Raw genomic sequence first — 22,180 nt, forward strand, 5'->3', positions numbered from 1 at the left:
GGTTCCACTTATTGCTCATGGCCAGTAGCCATTGATATGAAATGACAACTATCATTATTAGTCATCCAGATCCCACAAGCAATCATCATAAGGCATCAGTCCTGTTAGTTGCCCTCAGCTAACTGGCAGTCTAAACCTTCCTCATTAGCTTATGTGTTTGTTAAGGTCTTCACCAGTGTGGAACCTACTGCCAAAGGCAAGTGGCGGCTCTGGAAAAGGCCTTCTCTGTGGTGGCCCCTCAATGCTGGAATGTACTCCCCAGGGCTGCTTGTCTGGCATCTAGGATGATAAGTTACAGGCACTACTAAATCAAGAACTTAAAAGAAAAATTGCCCAGGCCTTTCCCCTGGCTGGTAAATAAATAAATAAATAAATAAATAAATAAATAAGGGGGGGAAAGAAAAATATGATCCTAACTACTTTATAGTTTTTCTTTTTACTTTATTTCAATATTAATGCTGCTTTATTTTAATATTGAAGACTGGTATTTGTTTTAGTGACATTTTAATTAATTCTCTGAAACATTTAAATGTAAACATGGAATATAATTTTTAGACAAATAAACCTTTTTTATAGGTTCTCTGTACTTGTTCCACGCAGTTTATTTCTAAAAAAGAAATCCATAATTTATGTTTCTGTTCCTGGCATTTCAAAAGTAGGATGGGATAAAATCTTATCTCCAGCCTTGGAGTGCCCGGGTATGGCCTGAAGGCATGTGAGGCCACCACCTCGCTGAAGCTAAGCAGGTTTAGGTCTGGTCAGTGCCTGAATGGGTGACCACTTGGCAACCCCCATATATGTCACCTTGGGCTACATGATGCCAGAGGGATAGGATAAAGAGGAAGAAGAAATACAAGAGCACAAGTGTAGATCTGGGTTAATATTTGGCTCTTTAACTTGACTGCATTTTATGAAGCGGGTCAGAGGCTATGCCTCTGAAAGAAATGAAAGGCTTCTTTCTTGGTGTCTTGAGAGGAGATTCAATGAGTACAAAACTTGGTTCAACTGATTCGGAGCAAGGCACAGCAGAAATATGACTTCCTCAAACTGTACTATGGATAAGGAGAAGGTACTTGAGCTCCACATCTGAGCACTCCACCAACACCCAGCAAGCTCAAGCCATTAGCATGGTACACCCTTGACTCTTCCTGGAAACAAGTGAATGCAGGATCACAACCCTTCTGTAAGAGACGCAGCCTTCCAAAGCCTACTTGAAATGATCTGTATAATGTCTGTCTGGAATACGTCCTTGAGCTCTGAAAATGCCTCGTTTCCCTGATGGAAGACAGTGTGCGTTATCTGAGAATGTGTGGAACTAGACTGCTAGGTGACATTTATATTGGTTGCCTTGCCCACTTTTGTCTCTTTCCTCGCCCACCACTGCCATGCAGCTCTCAGGTGTTTCAGGTAAGACTGTTACAACTTTAGCACTCGATTGCAGCCAACAGACTTGCTTGGTTCTGGGGGTAGGTGTGGTGCCCATGAAAGTTTTCCCATATTGCAAATCTGCCCATGTCTTATGTGACATCAAGACATATACCTCTGAATCCATTTGTGTGTGTGTGTGCAAATGTCTTTAGCCCAGGTCATCCTATTACCTTTAAGAAAGCAACTTTGAACATTGGTTTAGTTTTCCTAGTTGGCACTGAGGGAAGGAGAGAGATTTCCAGCAAATCAAAATAGCTTCAGCCATGGCCACACCCTTTGTTGTGAGGGGGAAGAATCACCAACGGATAAGGGTTGTTTGGGAGGGGCATTTTTTAATTGACTAAAAACATTTGCATTTTTTATGCAAACTGACAAATTGACTAAAAACATTTGTATTTTTATGCAAACTGACCAGCCTAATATATGGACCTCCAAATTGTGTAATTCAATCTGTGGCTAAAAAAAAAAATGTACTAAGGTATGTGAAAGGAAAATGTAATTTAGGGTAAGAGGCTTAGGAACGTGTACATTGCAATAAAAATGTGTATTTAAATTGGGTTTACAATGCTCTAAAATAGGTGCTTCAAACATTTCAAAATATGCGTTTAAATATGAAACGGATACATTTTCGTATGTGGGATTTGAAAAGAAGAAATTCATGGCTTAATGTGGAAACAGAGCAGAATGAACACATGTGATACAGCAATAGACTGATCTGCCTGCCCCTAAGCTTGCTTGGGCTTTTCTTTTAAATAAAAAATGGGAGAACGTGGACTCATAGTTCCAGCTGGACACACCCTATCCCCCCCCCCAAGACCTCTTTATTACTCTTGGGAGTCGTCTGTGGTGAGCACATGGGCTGGCTGGACTGACACACCCCATGATAAAAGAGAGCAGAGTGCAGGCACATTTTTTCCATCTTACAGAGTCAGGTCAGAGTCTGAGAAGTGCTAAAAGGCAAACTGCTGGCATCCAATGTCCATGGGTGCGATGCGTCAGGGCTGTGGTCTTCCTAAGGAGAAGGGGCAGGAACCTATAGGAAGGGAGATGAAGTGGCAGCGAGGGGAAAGGAGACCAAAGAGCAAAGAACTGAAGGACCCTAGCCAGGAACACAGAGTGTCCCAGGAGTGGAAGAAGCTTAACTGGCTACTTTTGCAGTTACAGTACATCCACTCTGAAACTAGTTATATCTGTTGCAGGCAAATATTGAGGGTTACTTTGTGTGCATTAGCTACCTCTCTGGGCATTCTCTGGCAACCTCTTATACAGTGGTACCTCGGCAGTGGCGTAGCGTGGGGGGTGCCAGGGGTGCCGGCCGCACCGGGCGCAACATTGGGGGGGGCGCGTTTGGCCGGCCCTTCGCAAGACGAAAGTCCATAGGGAAATCTCCGGGACAGCGGGGAAGCGCAGCGCGTCTTCCCCACTGTCCTCGGACCTCCTCCGAAGCCTGGCGGTGGGGCGGAGAGACCTTCTCCCCGCGCCAGCCTTCGGATGGCTGTCCTGAAGACTTGTGGTGGGAGCAGTGGCGTAGCGTGGGGGGTGCACCTGGCGCAACATCTGGGGGGGCGCGGAAGAGACTCGAGTGCTAAAATCCACGGGTTAGGGGGCGCAAATTACTTGCCTTGCCCCGGGTGCTGAGAACCCACGCTACGCCATTGTACCTCGGGTTAAGTACTTAATTCGTTCCGGAGGTCCGTTCTTAACCTGAAACTGTTCTTAACCTGAAGCACCACTTTAGCTAATGGGGCTTCCTGCTGCTGTGGCGCCTCCGGAGCACGATTTCATCCTGAAGCAAAGTTCTTAACCTGAAGCACTATTTCTGGGTTAGCGGAGTCTGTAACCTGAAGTGTATGTAACCTGAGGTGCCACTGTACTCGTAAATCACCTCTTGCAATTGCATTCCCACCCGTCCCATTTTTACAATATATCTTTCCAATCAAAATGGGGATTTTAAAACTTGACTTGGAAATGGAACCAGAGGGTGGCAATCCTTCTGCAGCATTAGGATAATAGGAAAGGGACTTATACAGAGTCAGACCATTGGTCCTACCAGCGCAATATTGTCTACACCAGTGTTTCCCAAACTTGGGTCTCCGGCTGTTTTTGGACTACAACTCCCACCATCCCTGACCACCAGTCTTGCTAGCTAGGGATGATGGGAGTTGTAGTCCAAAAACAGCCAGTGACCCAAGTTTGGGAAATGCTGGTTTACACGGATTTGCAGAAGCTTTTCCTGGATCTTGGTCAAGAAATGTTTTCCAGTAGCACCTTAAAGACCAACTAAGTTAGTTCTTGGTATGAGCCTTTGTGTGCATGCACACTTCTTCAGATAAGCAAGGACTGCCTGAAACCCCAGAGAGCTGCTGCCAGTCTGTGTAGACAATTCAGAGCTAGAGGAACCAGTGGTCTGACTCAGTATAAGGCAGCTTTCTGGGGCTTCCAGCCCTACCTGGAGATGCCAGGAACGTGAGACCTTTTGCCTTGAAATCACATGCCCTGAGCCTGGCTTTCCACATTGCATAGCTGTGATCTTCTGCCTGTGTTGCTGAACCAAACACCCCCGGGGGAAAGTCAAGCTAGGGCATTTCTCCATGGACAAGTCAAGCTAGGGCATTTCTCCATGGACAAGTCAAGCTAGGGCATTTCTCTATGGACAAGTCAAGCTAGGGCATTTCTCTATGGACAAGTCAAGCTAGGGCATTTCTCCATGGACAAGTCAAGCTAGGGCATTTCTCCATGGACAAGTCAAGCTAGGGCATTTCTCTATGGACAAGTCAAGCTAGGGCATTTCTCTATGGACAAGTCAAGCTAGGGCATTTCTCCATGGACAAGTCAAGCTAGGGCATTTCTCCATGGACAAGTCAAGCTAGGGCATTTCTCTATGGACAAGTCAAGCTAGGGCATTTCTCTATGGACAAGTCAAGCTAGGGCATTTCTCCATGGACAAGTCAAGCTAGGGCATTTCTCTATGGACAAGTCAAGCTAGGGCATTTCTCTATGGACAAGTCAAGCTAGGGCATTTCTCACGCCACTGTTGAGATTTGCAAACAGCAGCCAGAGGATTTCCAACTTTGCAACTGGCATTTTCAGCTGTGCCTTTGACAGCTGCTGGATGTTCAGCAATTATCAGGTTTTCATGGCATGAGGAGAAATGTTGTCACCTGCTAATTACTGCATATCAAGGCACTCTTAAAGCAGGCTTGGTTGCAGGCAGCATCAATAAATTCAATGCAGGATGATATTATTATTATTATTATTATTATTATTATTATTATTATTATTATTATTAGAATCATAGAATCATAGAATCATAGAGTTGGAAGAGACCACAAGGGCCATCGAGTCCAACCCCCTGCCAAGCAGGAAACACCATCAGAGCACTCCTGACATATGGTTGTCAAGCCTCTGCTTAAAGACCTCCAAAGTAGGAGACTCCACCACACTCCTTGGCAGCAAATTCCACTGTCAAACATCTCTTACTGTCAGGAAGTTCTTCCTAATGTTTAGGTGGAATCTTCTTTCTTGTAGTTTGGATCCATTGCTCCGTGTCCGCTTCTCTGGAGCAGCAGAAAACAACCTTTCTCCCTCCTCCATGTGACATCCTTTTATATATTTGAACATGGCTATCATATCACCCCTTAACCTCCTCTTCTCCAGGCTAAACATGCCCAGCTCCCTTAGCCGTTCCTCATAAGGCATCGTTTCCAGGCCTTTGACCATTTTGGTTGCCCTCCTCTGGACACGTTCCAGTTTGTCAGTGTCCTTCTTGAACTGTGGTGCCCAGAACTGGACACAGTACTCCAGGTATTATTATTATTATTATCAGCTTTATTTTTATTTCAGGTTGTTGACTGTGTCAGACAGAAATATTGGTACATATTTAAAAAAAAGACAGACTAGTAACTGTTTTTGAGGACTAGTAGCTTTGCAAGGCTATCTGAAAGGTAAAACTGCAGGAGTCTGGTTTAGAAACTGGCAACCCTAAGCAGCAGCCAGGTGGCAGTTTTGATGAATCAGGAGAATAGTTTATTGCAGTCTTTGGAAATCTGCTCATATGTTATGACTTTTTTATGAATCTTTTCCTGGTCCGCCTGAGAAAAATGAATCAAATCTGTTATGAAAACATACATGTTTTTGTTGCTCTGCCCCGGTCAAGTCAGAGGTGGAGTCTGTGCCTGTAGTTGCATGCTTCAATCAGGCCAGTAGCCAAAAACCACATACCGTATTTTTTGCTCTATAAGACTCACTTTTTCTCTCCTAAAAAGTTAGGGGAAATGTGTGTGCGTCTTATGGAGCAAATGCAGGCTGCGCAGCTATCCCAGAAGCCAGAACAGCAAGAGGGATTGCTTCTGGGATTCAGAATATTTTTTCCCCCCTTATTTTCCTCCTCCAAAAACTAGGTGCGTCTTATGGTCTGGTGCGTCTTATAGAGCGAAAAATTCGGTGATCTGTTTCCCATGAGCCTTCCTAAAACTACCAGAGATTGACTGCATTTCTCAATTATGACTTGAACCCACCATGTTTTTTCCTTCTTACGATTCTAATTCATGCCACCAGGGATAGCTCAGTCAGAGTCGTGAGTTCGAGCCCCACGTTGGGCAAAATATTCCTGCATTGCAGGGGGTTGGACTCGATGACCCTTGTGGTCCCTTCCAACGCTACCATTCAAGGAATCGATCTCTGCCCTATCTATGATTCTACAGTTCTATGATTTGCATAACAGCTTTCATTTTAAAGAAATTCCTGGGCAGTTTGCTGAGCAATGAAAAAATCAATATATAATGCAATTACAATTTTAAAAGCCGCTGTCAATTAAGTAGCATTGCTATCAATTATAGAAGCCAGAAATGCCACGGACTGGTTTTTAACAGTGGGGGAAAGCTCAGGCAAAGAGATATGTTTTGATTTGTTGGCTGAAGCAATCCACAGTCAGTGCCCACCTGATCTAGAGACAGACATTCTGCAACTTTTTCCCTCCTTTCCCTTTCTTTTTTTCTTGCCAGAACCCCAAATCAATGAGCTCCAACTAGATCAGTCAAACCTATACAGGGTTTTGTTCTCAGGGTTGGAGGTGCTTCAACCTGCCTTTTTCATGAAGGGATGTATGGATATGTCACCAAAGGAGCATAGGCCTCTCATGCTTCCTTGCAAAGTGTGGGCTCGAGTGCAGCATCTATGAGGTGCAGCCCTATCCTGAACATTTGGCCTAGGCCAGTCTGTAGGGGCCCTTCAGCACCCGGTCTCTGTCACAACGCAAACACATTTCACAGTTTCTCTGTCAATGCACTGTGAAAGTTTCAAGAGCTCTTGAAGCTTTCTAAGCATGCAATTGACTATTTTAAAACACACACACAAAACCCCCAACCTGCAACACAGAGCCTTTGTTAATGCCTTGTGAGTGGCACATAAACGCAACTGGCACATAAAGGTGTTGGTTTGGGGGAGACACGTCATGCTTTTAAAGTGGGTTGTCTAGGCTGGGGAAAGACCTCTGGGTGGCATTCATTCATTGCTGCTCCTCCCGCCGTGCCTGCTGTGTGCTTCTGTTGCCCTTCCCTCTTTGCAGGGCGGGTGCTAGGAGGGAGGGAGGGAGGGAGAGAGAGAGAGATAGAGAGAGAGAGAGAGAGAGAGAGAGAGAGATACAGTATCTTCCGCCAGCGGTTGCTCTTGGCTGCCTTCCAGGCCTCAGGCAGCTGTCTCTGCCCCTCCCTGCTGCCAAGAAAGCTTTGGAGTTTCTGCCGAGAGCCTCTCACACGGCTTAGTGCTCTAGGGCTGCCACCCCCAGCAAAAGCGACTTCCCAGCCCTTGCCTCCGCAGCGGAGATTCAGCCACTCTCCAAATGAATCACAGCCCCCGAGCTGGGAAAGCGAGAGACGTAGCTCATGTTTTCCACTCCTCCCCCTGCCACATGCGAGAGCAAAGCTCTTCCTCCAGTCTGCTGTTCAGAGACGGCATGGCCCAGTCTTGTTAGGCAGGGCTTGCTCAATGGGGATTTCCACTCCTCCCCTTGGGAGGTTGTTGCCTTGCTTTATGGGGTTTCCCTTCGAGGAAACCTCTCCCCAGAACCAGCTGACACATGTTCGGTTTGGCTAAGTCCCTCCACCCGTTTGCCCTGTGTGTTTGCATACTCCGGGGCAGCTAGCACCCACCCCACCCCGAAAGCTATTGCATGTTGTGTACACAGAGGGCCTATTCAGAAATCAAAAAGCCCTTAAGGGTGTACAAACAGACTCCCTCCCAGGGGATCTTCTTGTTGAAACTGGCCAGGTCAGCTTGAAGGGTCAAGTGTAATGGGACTGGAACTATTTGATTTATGTAGCCAGTAGCAGCAGCAGTAGCAGCATCACAAACATGCATTTATTTATTTTTTAAGCATTTTAAAATGGGGCGCAGCCTCATGGCTCCAAGCAGCAGCTTTACAAAGATCTCAGCAACAGCCTAGTAAAACAGAGCTGTGAGGAGCTCTGTGATCATGCAGCGTAGTTCCTTTCCCACTTTCTGCCAGCACCATTTTCAGATTAGCAGTGGGTTACATGGGCTGCTGAGATCCCAGCCCAGGGAACCCTCAAACTCCAAGGCATTCAGAATAGAGATGAGCAATGTTGGCTTCCCTCCGTTTCTCAGTTTTCCAACCTTAGGTTCAATTCTTCACATTTCCACATCCCTTTGCAAATGACAATCACTGCGCCCCAACAAATGAGTCAGTGGATGATGAGATCCTCATTCTGACTGAGGGTAACAATAACACTCATTTCCTTCCTGCTTGATGGCTGTGACTATCCAGGGTTTCCCAGACTTGGGTCTCTAGCTGTTTTTTGGACTACAACTCCCATCATCCCTGACCACTGGTCCTGGTAGCAAAGGATGATGGGAGTTGAGGGCCCCAAAACAGCTGGAGACCCACATTTGGGAAGCCTTGGACTATGCCTTCCTGCCACATGAAGTTGCATTCTAGCAGGATACAGACTCATTGGTCCAGCTAGCTCATTTGCCCACCATTCCCATGCTGACTGAGAGTCATGGGAGTTGTAGTCCAAAGTATTTAGAGCACACCAGGTTGGAGAAGGCTGGTCTTCTGTGAGCAGAAGTGGCTCTTGGGTACCTGAGGCAAATAGACATCTTTCCCAGCATCTTTGAACTGGAGATGCCAGGGCTTGAACTTGGGACCTTCTGCACTAGCTCAGTTGGTTAGATCATGGTGCTAATAATGCCAAGGTTGCTGGTTTGATCCTTGTATGGGACACCTGCCTATTCCTGCACTGCAGGGGGCTGGACTAGATGATCCTCAGGTCCCTTCCAACTCTACAGTTCTATGATTCTATGCATGCAAAGCAGGTATTCTGATTCTGGGCTACAAGCCTCCCTCTTTATTTCTCACACCAGCAATGGTAAGGTGCTTTCGCCTGGAACAAAGCAGCAAAAGCAGGTCAGAATCCCTCTGCTCGTGCGCTGAGTTACTGAAGCCCCTGCTCACAATGCCCTTTCCCCAAGACATGAGGAGAAAATGACAGAAGCGACACTCACCTCTTTCCTTCCTCCTGTTAGCAGCTGGTTGGGGGTGTGAGCTTAAATGACCCAAGAACCCTCGATGCAATTGTTCTGAATGCGAGATGAATGAGATGCTTTATTGAGGGAGGCACTCAGTACTTGGCATGTCACAAATCTCACCATGTATTGTCCTCTCGCTTTTGATTCATCACTTTAATTTCGAAATGTCCTAGCGCTTGATTTAAGCCACTATTACCTCTATTACTCACCCTGTGAATCGGAGCTAACTTTCAAACTAGTGCATCTTCCAAATTTTGGGGGTGGGGTGGGATGAAGCCCATTGCCAGAGGAGGAAAGCTACTCCCAAACCCTTCTTCTGGGATGTGGACCTCTCTTGCCCCTATTCTCCTTCTAGGTTGTGCATTATAGACACCTAGAGGTCTTGTGCTAAGTCAACCCCCCCCCAACCAGACCTCCTCTCTCCCTCCCCCTTTTCTCTGTGCCCCTCCACAAGCATCCACTCAATGGATGGTCTCCCCCTCCTAGTCTCTGGAAGCCCCCCAACTGTCCCTGTTTCATGGAAGGGATTTGATCACACTCTAGAAATGTAGGTTTGCATCGTTAAAGTGGATTCAAGCTCTCAGTCACAACAGACAGGAAAGTGATGATGGAAAAACGCACTGAAAAATGTGGGAAGGAGGAAATGAGTAACGGAGAGGCATATATAAGCACTCTGCAAGCAAATCAGGATGAACGATCCTTGTCATAATGGCCACACAAACAAATCAGAACAAATGTTTGAATAAAGACTAAGTGTAACCACTGTGCAAGCAAATGAGGATGAAAGGTCATCTCTTCCAGCCAATCTTTTTCTCTTCTATCTCTTTCTGTCACTCCTTTTCTTCCATTTTTCTTCTGCCCACCCCTTTTCCCTCTCCTCTCTCCTGCTTCTTTCTCTCTTTCTGTGTGTATTATGGGAGGGGTGGGTGTCCTGTTGCCTGAGATGGAGGAAGGAGACTGCATAGCTGGTTACTATACAGGTGAGATGTGGGAAGTGGCGACTGAGAAACCACTTTGCAGCACAGGAGCCCTGCCAGGTTTGGGAGAACTGTGCCTCCACATCCACCCTCTGCCCACAGATCCCTGAGCATGCTGCACGCCCTCACAATGCAAGAAATTCTTCCATACTCCACCACTTGCATTGGTTGTAGAGGCAGCAGGCTAACAGGGGAAACCTTCTGTTTGGGCAACATCTTTGCTTCCCTGCTAGGGACTCTGATGAAGGGATTTGAAAACTTGCTTTGCACCACCATGGCTTTGTCCTCTCCCACCCTTTGTATCATCACAAGCTGGGAAAAGGGATCTGAACCACCTGGTGAGCTGATTGTCATTCACTTCAGTTGGGATGATCCAGTATGATAAATCTGAGAATCCTGGTCTAAGAGGAATTCAGCACAACCCAAGCAACTTCCACCATGAAGGCTCCTTGGAATGTCCAAGAACATTCATAGCTCTGTGAGACTCCCCCTGGCCTTTCCCTATCCCACTCAAGGTTCACTGGATATTTCATCACACACCGTCAAAAGCCTTTTTACCGCTTTGAACCCTCGCGTCAACTGCACTCTCACCCTCCCTTGTGCCTGTCCCTGGGTAGTTGATGATCCAACCAGTAAACAATTGAAGAAAGTCCCTCCACCCTCCCATGTCGTCTCCCTTCACCACAGCACTATTGATGTAGCAGTTGCGGCAGCAGCAACTGCATCCTGTATGAGGGGAAGGAGCACATGCAGAAAATCCCAGGCTCAGTCCCTTGCATCTCTAGTTAAAAGGCAGAGATGGGGAACCCATAGCCCTACAGATCTTGTTGGAGTACAATCTCCATCAGCCCCAGCCAGCATGGTCAATGGTCAGGAAAGATGGGAGTTGCAGTCCACCTACATCTGGGGAGTTGCAGGGGTTGGAAGTTGTGGGAATGCAACTCAGCTTGCATTAAGGGTGATCGGATTTGTATGGAGAGATGGTAGATAGAGAGAGGAACCTCCAAACTTCCTAGACTATCTTCCTAACCCAACTTGTACTTACATTTCCTATATTTCTCTACTGCTATTATTGAAGTTGCTTGATGGTGGGAGTTGTAGCCCACGCACACCTGGAGAGTCACAGGCTCCACATTTCTGAATGAGGAGATTTTAAGTACATAAAAACATCCCTGCTGGATCAGGCCAGTGGACCATCTACCCAGCATCCTGTTCTCACAGTGGCCAACCAGATGCTTATAGGAAGGGGCCTGAGTCCAAGAGCACTCTCCTCCAGCCCTTTCTAGCAGCTGGTATTCAAAGTCATTCTGCCTCTGACAATAGAGGTAGAAGATAGGAAAGAGTCCTGAATGAGACCTCAGAGAGCTGTTGCCTGTCAGAGTGGGGAGTACTGGGTCAGATGGACAAAAAGTCTGCCTTGGTATAAGGTAGCTTTGTACCTTTCCCATGATTGAGGTTTAAGGACATGAGTTTGGTCAACCACCGTACGAATCTGCATTCCTCTCCGGCAGTCCTTCATCTGATAGAGGATCTAAATTCAAGCGTTCTCCTCTGACCCTTGACTGCAATCTTCTAGCCTGACATCCTGCATAACATGAATGAGTTCATTGTCCCAAGTGATATTGTGACAGGGGGGCCTCACCTTTTCTGCATTCCAGGCCGGAGCTACAGACGCTGATCTTCTCGCTTGACAGAACAGCAGGAGTCAGGGTGACTTTTTGTTTGCTCAGAGGCATGCAAAGTGTTTGTTTCTTGCAGCAGGGTGAGGCCACAATAAAATATCACAGGCATGTGCGGTGCGTTGTGTGCATATTTCCTCCCACCTCACTGCAGGTGCAGTTGATCTTTAGCAAGCATTTACTAGATTGAAATCTGGTCCTGACATTTGCTGGGCGTCTCCCCGCCTTCACATCCCAACACAAACGAAATGCCCAAAATCTGTCTTTCAGTTAGCCCTGTCCTGCTCATATGTGTGTCATGCCACTTTAAAAAATGATGGCTTCTCCCAAAGAATCCTGGGAACTGTAGTTTGTTAAAGGTGCTGAGAGTTGTTAGAAGGCAGCAGACAGAGGATGCCTTCAACTCAGAAAAAACTCATTAAACTTTCTATCATTCATCCTCTGTCAGGATTACCTGAGCATGGTAAAGCAGCAATCAGGCAAGACATCAGAACCCTTGAATTTCCAGGCAAAAACAGAAAAGAAGCACTTTGGTGTGGTAAGCTGTTTATTAGGAAACAACCAACTATAAGCAAACAAACACAAATTGGGTGTGGGTGTGTGAATAATTTAAATGTAGGTGTCGAAGAACAGCAGATCTATCCATTAAGCAAATCAGGAAATTTCTTGCCAAGAAGAAACCACTTGGGCATGTGGAATATCTCTATACTTTCTAGATAAGAAGTGATGCTGGATATCCAGCAAACAGCAGCAAACCATGAAATTGCCTGAGACGAGGGGTGCTCATGGAGTCTTATGGGGGCTTAATACTGTAAACGGGTCATTCAGATATTGCAAAAGAGTCGTTGGCAATAAGTGGCTTTTTAAAAACTTTTCCAATTTCTCGTTCAAAAGGTAAATCTGGGTTAAATGGGGAGGAAATGCAGATGACAACCATGTTGCATGGATGCTTCCAAAAGCACACATGCGTGTGGCACATTGATCCCATAGAAAAACACCTCTCTGGAAGCACCCAAGGACTCTGTGTGCGGTCAGAGGGACTCTCTTAGTTATGGCTGACTGATTGACAAGACAAGGATGCCCCTGTAGTTAGATTTTATGGGGAGAAAGATTCTCTCACCGTCACCACAAGTCCACCTCTTATTGCAAAGCCTTGCATGGAATGCAGAGGTTTTTGTCTGGAAGGCTTCCTTGCAGAGAGAACAAAAGTAAAGTGGAAAGCTAAAGGCAAAGTGGAAGCAAGGATGAGGCCCTAGAGGGGTAAGAGGCAGCAGGAAAGGGCGAGGCTTGTGCACACCAGGAAATGTTTCTTCTTGGACAGCTTTAAGAGGGAGTTTGAGAAATGCATGGAAGATCAGGCTACCAGTGGCTGCTAATCCTGGTGGCTGTGTGCTCCTGGGTCAGAACCAGTATCTTTTAACACAAATTGCTGGGAATCACAAGAAGGAGAGCGCTGCCGTGCTCCTGTCTTGCTCGAAGGCTTCCCAAGGCTTCTCGTAGGAATCTGGCTGTCCACTGTGAGGCGCAGAATGCTGGATTAGCTGTGCCTTTGGTCAGATTCAGCGGGACCTTCCTTGTGATCACGGAAGAAATGCTTTGAGACAGAACCGAAAGGAGAAGAAATGCCTCCCTGCCCGGACCTGTGTGCAACTCATTTGGTTAATTCTGAGCATTTGTGCTGGCTATTTGTTGATCCTGGTGCAGGATAAGTGGTAAGGAGCTAGTAAAGTTTGACAGGCCTGGTAAAAATGGAGGGAAACAGTACCATTTCGTTCCAAGAAAGACCCAATAATTTTAAAAAGCTGCTGTCTCTCTCGCACACAAGACTGCAATTAGATGGAGAGGAGGGAGAGGGGAAGGTAGAATAAATGAGTAACACATGTGACTCTGCAGAGGCCTGTGGTTAAGACGTCCGTGGAATACATCATTGCAGGGAAGCTGTGCTATTATATTGTCTCCACTCCCCCCTTTCTAATCTCCCACTGCATTTCTTCCTGATAACTGGATGCTGGACCATGCCCCTGGAGGAATCCAATAAACCCTGAGAACTCTGCACTGACCTAGGCTGCAGTCTTAGACACACACACTTACCAAGGAATAAGTCCCAGTGGAATCATGGGACTGCTTCCTTCAGAGTAGAAATGCATCAGATTGCACTGCTAGCAGACAACCCTGCTTGGATCTCACCAATGAGTTAGACCAGGAGGTGGGCAGATCAGCATCTACTGTCAGATCACCGAGTGATTTGCAGAAGGAAGCTGCCTTTATAGCAAGCAAGGCTATGGGTCCATCTGCTTCAGTTTTGTTAGCAGAGTCACTAACAGGTTGTGAAGGGACTCGGTGTGGGAGCATCACCATTGTCCTAATGGTGGCACTTGGACAATATACCCTGAGGTGCTGAGAAATCTTCACATCTAGAGTGGGCAAGCAGGTTCCAATGAAATAGAAGATACTGTCTGGGGCTTCTGTTGGGAATCCGGTTGGCCACTGTGTTAACAGAATGGCCGGCTGTTCAGCTGGGCTATTCCTATGTTCTTAGGACACTAATGCATTGCATGCAGAAATTGCTCCTGATAGGGGGTGGCCTGAGCTCCAGTGGCAGTGATCCCACAAAGGGTACCCAAGGGCCCTGGACATAATAGGAATTAACATGGCAGCCCTCTGCCTGTTGATGTGATGTGCTACATCAGTGTTGCCACTTTGAGTGATGCAGGTGAAAAGCTATTCAGAAACCAGTATGACCTACTTCTTTGGGGTGAGGTGGAGGGAATATTTAGGGCTAAAGAATTAGCTCAGGTATAAGAGGCTCAAGGAGAACCAAAGCAGGCGTCCTTTAGTAAAAAGGAATTCTGAGAAGGGCTATCAATGATTTCTCAAGAAAAGCTCAGCAGCTGCTTCTATTTCTCAGCAACGATGAGTGACTAAGAAGACATTAAAGGTTTTCCCCCCAAACAAAAATAGCCGGCCCCACTGAGAAATCCCTCGGTTAATCAGAGCTTGTTGCACAGACAGGAAAGAATGGGAAAATGAATCAACTTAATTGCAAATAAATGGTGGCTTTCTTCAGAAATGTACTGAGGCAAGGTCACTGTATTAGAAAGGGTTGGGTGGGTCCCATGTTTCAAAGCATGACTTGTTCTTCTGCAGGAACTACTACAGTAATCTCATTGATCCCTCCCTCCCAACAACAAGCCTTCCTAAATGCCATTGCGTGTGGCCTGAAAACCGTCTAGCACACAGCTGATGGGGATGCCAGCCACAACCCTGGCAACTTAGGGCCAGCTTATGCAAGCAACAGAATCAAGTGGCTATGCTTCTCCTGGACTGTACCACTTCACAGTGCAAGAGGGAGAATTGGACTTGGTGTCCAAAAATGCAGTTACTGTACAAACAGGCACTTGGTTACACAATTCAAGAAAAGCTAGCAGTCAAAAATGGAAGTTGTTACTAGCTGAAGGCACGAAACTTGTCAATGAATCAGCTGCTTCATTAGGAAGGAAAACCCTAATCCAACAATTCCCCCCCACCCCGCCCTGCATCTCTCAATGTCAGATCATGGCAATGTCTTCATGTTTCCTATGACTCACTGCTGCTGCCATTATCAGAGTCCATTTTACTGAAATCCTCCAGGAAAGTGGCACAGCATGACTGTGCTCTTGCAAAGTTCCTGCTGTATTCAATGATGCTTTGCACAGGAGAAATCCCATGCCCTTGCTGCATATCACTGCACTGACAGACAGATATCCTTTTACTCACAGCATAGCTACAGAATAGCAAACTCTTATTATTTCCATTTTACAGACAGAGGACTGAGATACCAGAAGATTGTATGGTCTTGGGTTTTTCAAGAAACTGTTTAGCAGGCCCACTATCAGACATATCCAGTCCCTTGTTATACCACAATCTACTGAATCCCACATCACCTCTTGGAACTGGTATTTGGAGGCATTCAGCAGCCTAGCTCAACCTCCCCCTGAAGTCTCAGGTTTGCCATTTGGGTGCTTGGCTGGATTTGGTCCTGGGTGTCCAGATTCAGCGGTGGCAAGGAGACTTTTGCAGAGATATGGCCAGACTATTGACCAGAGCATGTGATAGGGAGCATGTGATGACTCACGTGTTCAGTAGCAGTTCAAGAGAGGGCCTTCTTGGTTACTGCTCCCAGGTTCTGTAACGTCATGCCAAGGGAGGCCTATATCATTCCTTCTCTGATGACCTTCTGTCAGCAGGCAAAAATGTTTTTATTCATACGGGCCTTTGAACTCATAGGTTTTTATGGCCATTGTAAATATGTTGCAATTGAACGTGGTTTTTTTAAATCAGTTTTGCTTTAACTGATGTGCTTTACCTACCTTTTATGAATGTTTTTCATTTGTTATCATGTATTTTGAAGTGCATCTTGTTTCTGTGAGCTGTTTGGAACACCATTTGGTGGGAAAGGCAAGACACAAATCTGAAACAGACAAATTAACAAATAAACAACACATAGCCAAATTGTAGAGCAAACTGCATGAAACATGGGAAGCAACGGAATGTCCTGATGTAATACAAGGATAGGCCACTCCCTTGAATTAATTGGTTGTAGAAGGGAAAACATGCAGGCACAATATGGGTGCCTGTATATTTTCCCCTCCATGGCTTATAGCAAGTAGTGAAGTTGGGTGATGATGAGATTGTGTTAGGGCCAGGATAACCCCTGATCCAAACTGCCCCTTCTCTTGTATGCATTTAGAATAAGAAAATAATGTTGGGAGATCCAATCTTGGCATCTCCATGTAACATCTAGACACGTGATGTGCTTAAGGATGTTTTGAGGGATGTGACAAGCAAATTTCCCTTCTTGACTCTGACATTTACCCTTTTGCTTGGAGCACAAAGCTGAGATATGAAGTACCAGGAGATCATGGTGGAGCAGGATCTTGTGGTGAGAATAAAATGGGGGGAGAACACCGCATAGCTACCCTGAGCTCCTTAAAAGGAGGGTGGGGTAACATGTAATTTCAAAAGTGTATCTTTTCTTTTAAAAATTCTCATACCTATAAAATTTCTTTGAAGCTGTAAACGCATTCAATCTAATTTTCTACACATCCCTCGTTTCTCCACAAACCGGCTTTTAATTTCCTGAAAAACGAGCTGCAGTACTTACAGTGCCTCAATAGCATTTCAGGGTAATTAAACAGAGGATTTGCTCGCATTTGCAGAACCAAGGTGTTGATTTTGTCACTACCTTTCATTTCTTGAAGATACACAGTGATTTTTTAAAGAACAATGTTCTTTTGATTCAGCACCGGGTTTCATATGCTGCCGTCTTTCTGTTTTCTTCCCAGTAGACTTCTCTGCGTTGGAGAGACCCTTGCCGTGAGGAACCAAGATGTTGGTACTACTGGCTGGTATTTTTGTGGTCCACATTGCCACGGTCATCATGCTCTTTGTCTCCACCATTGCCAATGTAAGTAGCAAGCAAGACTTCCCCAATGGCCGTTCCTTGGGCAACATGGACAGGACCTTTTGATCTCCTCCAGTCTGACACAGAATAAGGGAACAAAAGCATCAAAGGCTCTCATGCTGAAAGTGCTGGCCATTCTTTGGAGGCACACTCCAGAGGATAGGCCTGGAATCTATGGGGCAGAAGCAGATTTCAGCTAAACGTTAGGAGAATCTTCCTAACAGCAGATGCTGTTTGACAACAGACCCACAGCAGGTGGGGTAGGCAAGGCCCTTCTTTCACTGTATTGCAGATCATACACGGAACCGGACTAAAAGGTTGCAGGTTTGATCCCCGTTAGGAGCAGCTCCATATTCCTGCATTGCAGGGGGTTGGACTAGAACTAGATGATTCTTAGAGTCCGTTCCAACTCAAAGATTCTATGCTTCTATCTCCTTGGTCCCATCCAAGTCAACCACCTATGATAAGGGCTAATTCAATAGGCTTTTGTGCTGATATAGCTACAGAAGGCAAATCACGTCCAGAAAAAATATCAGAAAATTTCCTTGCATTTTATATGGCTTAAGGTGCCTCTATTTGCATAACTGGCCCTTGAAACCTATTGCAACAAGTCGCACCCTGAGAAATGGAGGGACATTATCTATTTGTCAACTGAAACAAACCAGCCATTCAAGGCTGCCTAAAGGCATGAAATGGTGGTGTTTTCACACTCCTGTCCTGAAGTGAGAAACACCCGGGCACACCCCACTCAAAAACCAGTTGAGTGAGTGGAATTAGCACATAATCGCTTTGAGGTGTTTTACCATCCCACCTGCCAGACAGTCTGCTATATAATTATACAGTATTTCCATACTCGTCTGTTTCTGGAATTAGAAAATATTCTCATGAAGTGTTTGGGCAAAGCCACGTACAAGAGGAAGTTAGAGGGTATTATTCAACGCTGTGATTGATTTGTAATAGAAATCTAGACTGATCCCCACCTGCCCAAACCAGAATGCTATAACCCACTCTTAACAAGATTACAGGGTCTCTCTGATTTTTCAACTGCACATCAAGAGAGGCAGCAGAAAAGGAAACAGTTTATGTTTTAAATAATAATAATTAAAAATTAATAAAACAAATTAATAAAGCATAAAACAAGTAGAAATAACAAAAATAATCAAAATTATCTATTAAAATTTAATCCACCTTAGATAGATAGCTATATATGCTGCAATGTGTGTCAACATTTGTGATTTCTATCATATGAATGTGGGTGCAGACAAACCCAGATGCATTTTGTGGGTGTCCAAAAACACTTCAGTTCTCAGGCCCTGAATGTTGATTTGGTTTGACACGGAGCAGATTTTGGACATTCCCCTATAGCATTTACTCAGTGGCTTTCCTCACATGCAATGCTAGATCAAACTGACTTACCGTGGAAGTGGGCTGTTGCACAGTAAATGAAGCAAAGCTTAGCTCTTCCCTTGCTCCTGGAGCTGCCACACTACTAAGAGTTAAGCTATGGTTTGCATTACTTGTGAACCTGAGCTCGTGGTTGGTTAGTTTCACTCCCAAGCAAACCACAAGCTGTAACCAATATTTGTTCTCTGCTTAGAATGATTGTTTCATTATGGTACTGCTCCCTAGTGGACAAAAGTAGATATGGGTAACATGCATACCTCTTGGCAGGGCAACGGGGCAGCATATCCATGAATGGTCTCTTCAGGCATTAAGCTTATGGCTATGGAGAACACACAAGTCCCCCTTCCCCCTGGCATTGACCTTTACAGAGGAAGCAAGAGAGAGAAGCTTTGCATGTATAGACTTCCATAAGATTCGTAAGCCCAATTGCTCAAGGATCTAGAACATGGGTAGGCAAACCAAGGCCCGGGGCCCGGATCTGGCCCAATCGCCTTCTAAATCCAGCCCGCCAATGGTCCAGGAATCAGAATGTTTTTACATGAGTAGAATGTGTCCTTTTATTTAAAATGCATCTCTGGGTTATTTGTGGGGCATAGGAATTCATTATATGTATTTTTTCCAAAATATAGTCCGGTCCCCCACAAGGTCTGAGGGACAATGGACTGGCCCCCTGCTGAAAAAGTTTGCTGACCCCTGATCTAAACTGTGAGGAGCCTGCAGATGTGGAAGCTCCCTCCTTCCTTCCAAACATTTGAGCTGCATGTGCTGATGTTAAGGGGAGAAACGGCATCATAAGGCTGTGCTCACATACAGTGCAGATTCCAGAATAAGAAGTATAGCAGCTGAAGAGGGCTACTCTCGTCTTCACCAAACTCTCAAAGCAGAACAGCTAAATCCACCTCAAATGTTATTACAGAACATCCCCTTTCAAAAAACAAAACGCGTGCTATTTAACTGATTGGGCTGAAGCATTTTAGATGCTTCAGTTCATTATTTATCAGTCCTGCCTACATCCAAGACATACACAAAATAATAGATGATTAATAGAATATCAGGAATATATGTTTGGCTGGTTGCACTAAATCCTGTTGATCTGTGTGATGATTAAAACGAATAGGTAGGGAAGGGTTTATGCCAACATGTGCGCTCCTGCTAGCTGTATCCAGCAACTGATGCTTTCAGATCAAAGACGATGTTGTGCCATGAATGAGAATTGTCTGCAAATCCAGTAGAACAGATTGTAAAATATATCTGCAAGTCTATTACCTGCATACATGCAGCTATCCGATACTTTAAAGATGCTAACAGTCAAAGGTTTGGTTGACTCAGATTTCCTTAGACACTCTGAAGTGTGAGCTATAATAAGCAAATGCAACATGAAAGGCCGAGCTTTTCAGGAAAGCAAGCAATCGTGCCTCTTTGCAAAAACCCACAATGACACATGGAGAATGGAGAGTTTCAAGCGCCGCATAGTAGACAGGGCTACAAAGCATCTTGTTCAAAGCTGTGCCCTACCTCCTGCCCCAAAGGGAAGTCCTTCAGTCTACCCATCCTCCCCAGATCAACCTAAATTTGCCACAGGCTGAAGTGACATTAAATGCGGATAATTTGTCTCTTTTTTCAAATTTGGCATTAAGTGGGCCATTTTCCTTTTCTCAGGGATGGAGGCTGATTTTAGCAGAACTCTTGGGCGGGTGCCATTCAGACCCAGTGATTTGTTCATCTCTCCATGAGGTCTAGACCAGCCTTTCCCAACTTGGTGCCACCCTGATGTTTGGGCCTACAACTTCAATCAGCCCTTGCCAGCCAAGCATTTGGGGGGCATCAGGTGACATCAATAGGGAAAGGAAGAGGGGTAGCCAAGGCTGCCCTTGGCTTCAAGCTGCTGGGAGCAAGCTGATTGATTGTGTTTCTAGTCAAGAAATTATTACTTGCACAGGTAAAGTTGGAACTGCTTAAATATTCCTATACACTCTCTGATGTTCTTTCTAACTTATTGGCATCATTGCTTTACCAGCTAATGTTTAAGGCTGCTTAAGCAGTTCCTCTGGAGAAACTGGTTTAAGTGCCTGGAAAGAAGAGTGTCTGCGTTGGGCTTTAATAACACAACTGCATCCTCTTCCCTTCAATTGCTGAACTAACACACTCTCGCCTTCCTTGCCTTTTCAGCTGCCACATAAGCACTTTGGCTTTTAGGAGGCACACCCCTTGGCACATTTGTGGTTAAGCAGACGGACTCTTAAGGAATTTGATTTTTGCAAATTCCAATGCAATCAGTATCTTCTGAATGGACAGAAACATAGATATTCATTGGCTTTCACGCTACCCAAGTTGTTCCTCTTGGCTCAATCCTGTTCCCCAATCAAAATATGTTTTAAAATGCATGTTTGAAGGGGAAATACATTTAAATGGAATTTGTTTGTGCAGATTTCCTTTTTTAAAAAAACCCCAAAAAAGATTAATACAAAAACTAGACAGAAGGGACTTATGGGGGGCGGTGCATAAGAAAGTGAAACAGACCGAGAACAAACTGATTCTCTCATGTCTATCTGAGTGGCAGCATCTTCAACATGTGTGTGGTGGTAGATGCTTAGGACAAACCAGCATGGGCTAGAAGTCAAGGTTTTGCCTGCAACTGCATACCCTCCAACATTTCTCCAATGAAAGTAGGGATATGCCATGCCATAAAGATAATTTTAATATTTATACCCCACACATCTTACTCGGTTGCCCCAGCCACTCTGGCCAACTTCCAACATATATAAAAACATAATAAAACATTAAATGTTTATAAAACCTTCCCTGTACAGGATTGCCCTCAGATGGCTCAGGGTTCAGATAACTCCATACCCTCCAACATTTCTCCAAGGAAAATAGGGACATCCTAAGGAAAAGCGGGATGTTCTAGGATGAAATCAGAAACCGGGATGGCTTCTCTAAATCAGGGACATCCTTGGAAAATAGGGAAAGGGTCCGCCGCTGCCACCATCCCTGCTGGGTATGTGAGCAGGCCCTTACAGTCAAAGACCAAGACCTACATTTTTGGACTAGTTTTAGTACCAAAATACTTCATCTTCATCAACTTGCTGCACAGATCAAAAGAAGTGAGCCCATAAAATGAATGGACAAACTAAGCCCTATATATGGTGTGATGTCCACCCTGCACCATTGGTCAATAAATAGCAGATGTGCATCATCAAACAGGTTTTCCTTGGGGGTGAAATTCCCAGTATCATTTCTATTGCCATTGCAGACAATTGTGATTACTTCAATCAAGTTACAATACTGTTGATAGTCTATTGTTGGAAGATTAGCTCCAGAGTATAGTAATCTCCACTGTGGTCAGTCTATGTCACACACTTTAGATACCTATTTGAAAATGACCCAAAGCAGCTTGTGGACTACGAGGCAACTCGTGATCTTAATTAGACAAATGTCAGTAGCAAATAGAATGATAAGCACAGTCTTCACAAAATAAGCAATCAAGGGGTATAAATCCTGCCCTCTAATTTCCTTTGCAATTAAGCAATCCTTGGGCATGCAGGAAGTATGTGTCATTTTAGGAATTTTGGTGAAGGATTTGAAAAGCTTATCTGGGATCAGAAAAGCAGAAATTTATATGAGGCCCTTCCATGTCTCCGGGGTGACTCAGTTGAACATGGTCTAGAGAAGACTGGTGGTTTAAATGACTTACACCCAGT

The 22,180-nt window shown here is 45.2% G+C and overlaps 2 protein-coding genes across 6 annotated transcripts in view; one reads left to right on the top strand and one right to left on the bottom strand.

Moving 5' to 3' along the window:
• The window catches only part of GSG1 (germ cell associated 1), a 112,086-nt gene that overhangs the window by 55,423 nt on the left and 34,483 nt on the right, over positions 1–22,180 (bottom strand). For 2 of the 4 annotated variants that reach the window (XM_082240034.1, XM_082240035.1), the window contains exon 2: positions 15,982–16,082. The exons of the other annotated variants lie outside the window; for them this stretch is intronic. The gene's annotated coding sequence lies outside the window, so the exon portion shown is untranslated. The remainder of the gene's footprint in view (positions 1–15,981; positions 16,083–22,180) is intronic. 4 annotated transcript variants of the gene reach the window in all.
• Positions 1–22,180, top strand: part of EMP1 (epithelial membrane protein 1) — a 30,491-nt gene that overhangs the window by 3,682 nt on the left and 4,629 nt on the right. Inside the window, exon 2 of one of the 2 annotated variants that reach the window (XM_082240054.1) lies at positions 16,960–17,078. In XM_082240054.1, coding sequence (XP_082096180.1) covers positions 17,001–17,078 — 78 coding nt within the window. In that variant the 5' untranslated portion in view covers positions 16,960–17,000. Of the gene's footprint in view, positions 1–16,956; positions 17,079–22,180 lie in introns of both variants that reach the window. The other variant, XM_082240053.1, reaches the window with a different exon arrangement.

This window comes from Podarcis vaucheri (assembly GCF_965113315.1).
Source record: "Podarcis vaucheri genome assembly, chromosome: 10".
Classification (NCBI taxonomy): Eukaryota; Metazoa; Chordata; class Lepidosauria; order Squamata; family Lacertidae; genus Podarcis; species Podarcis vaucheri.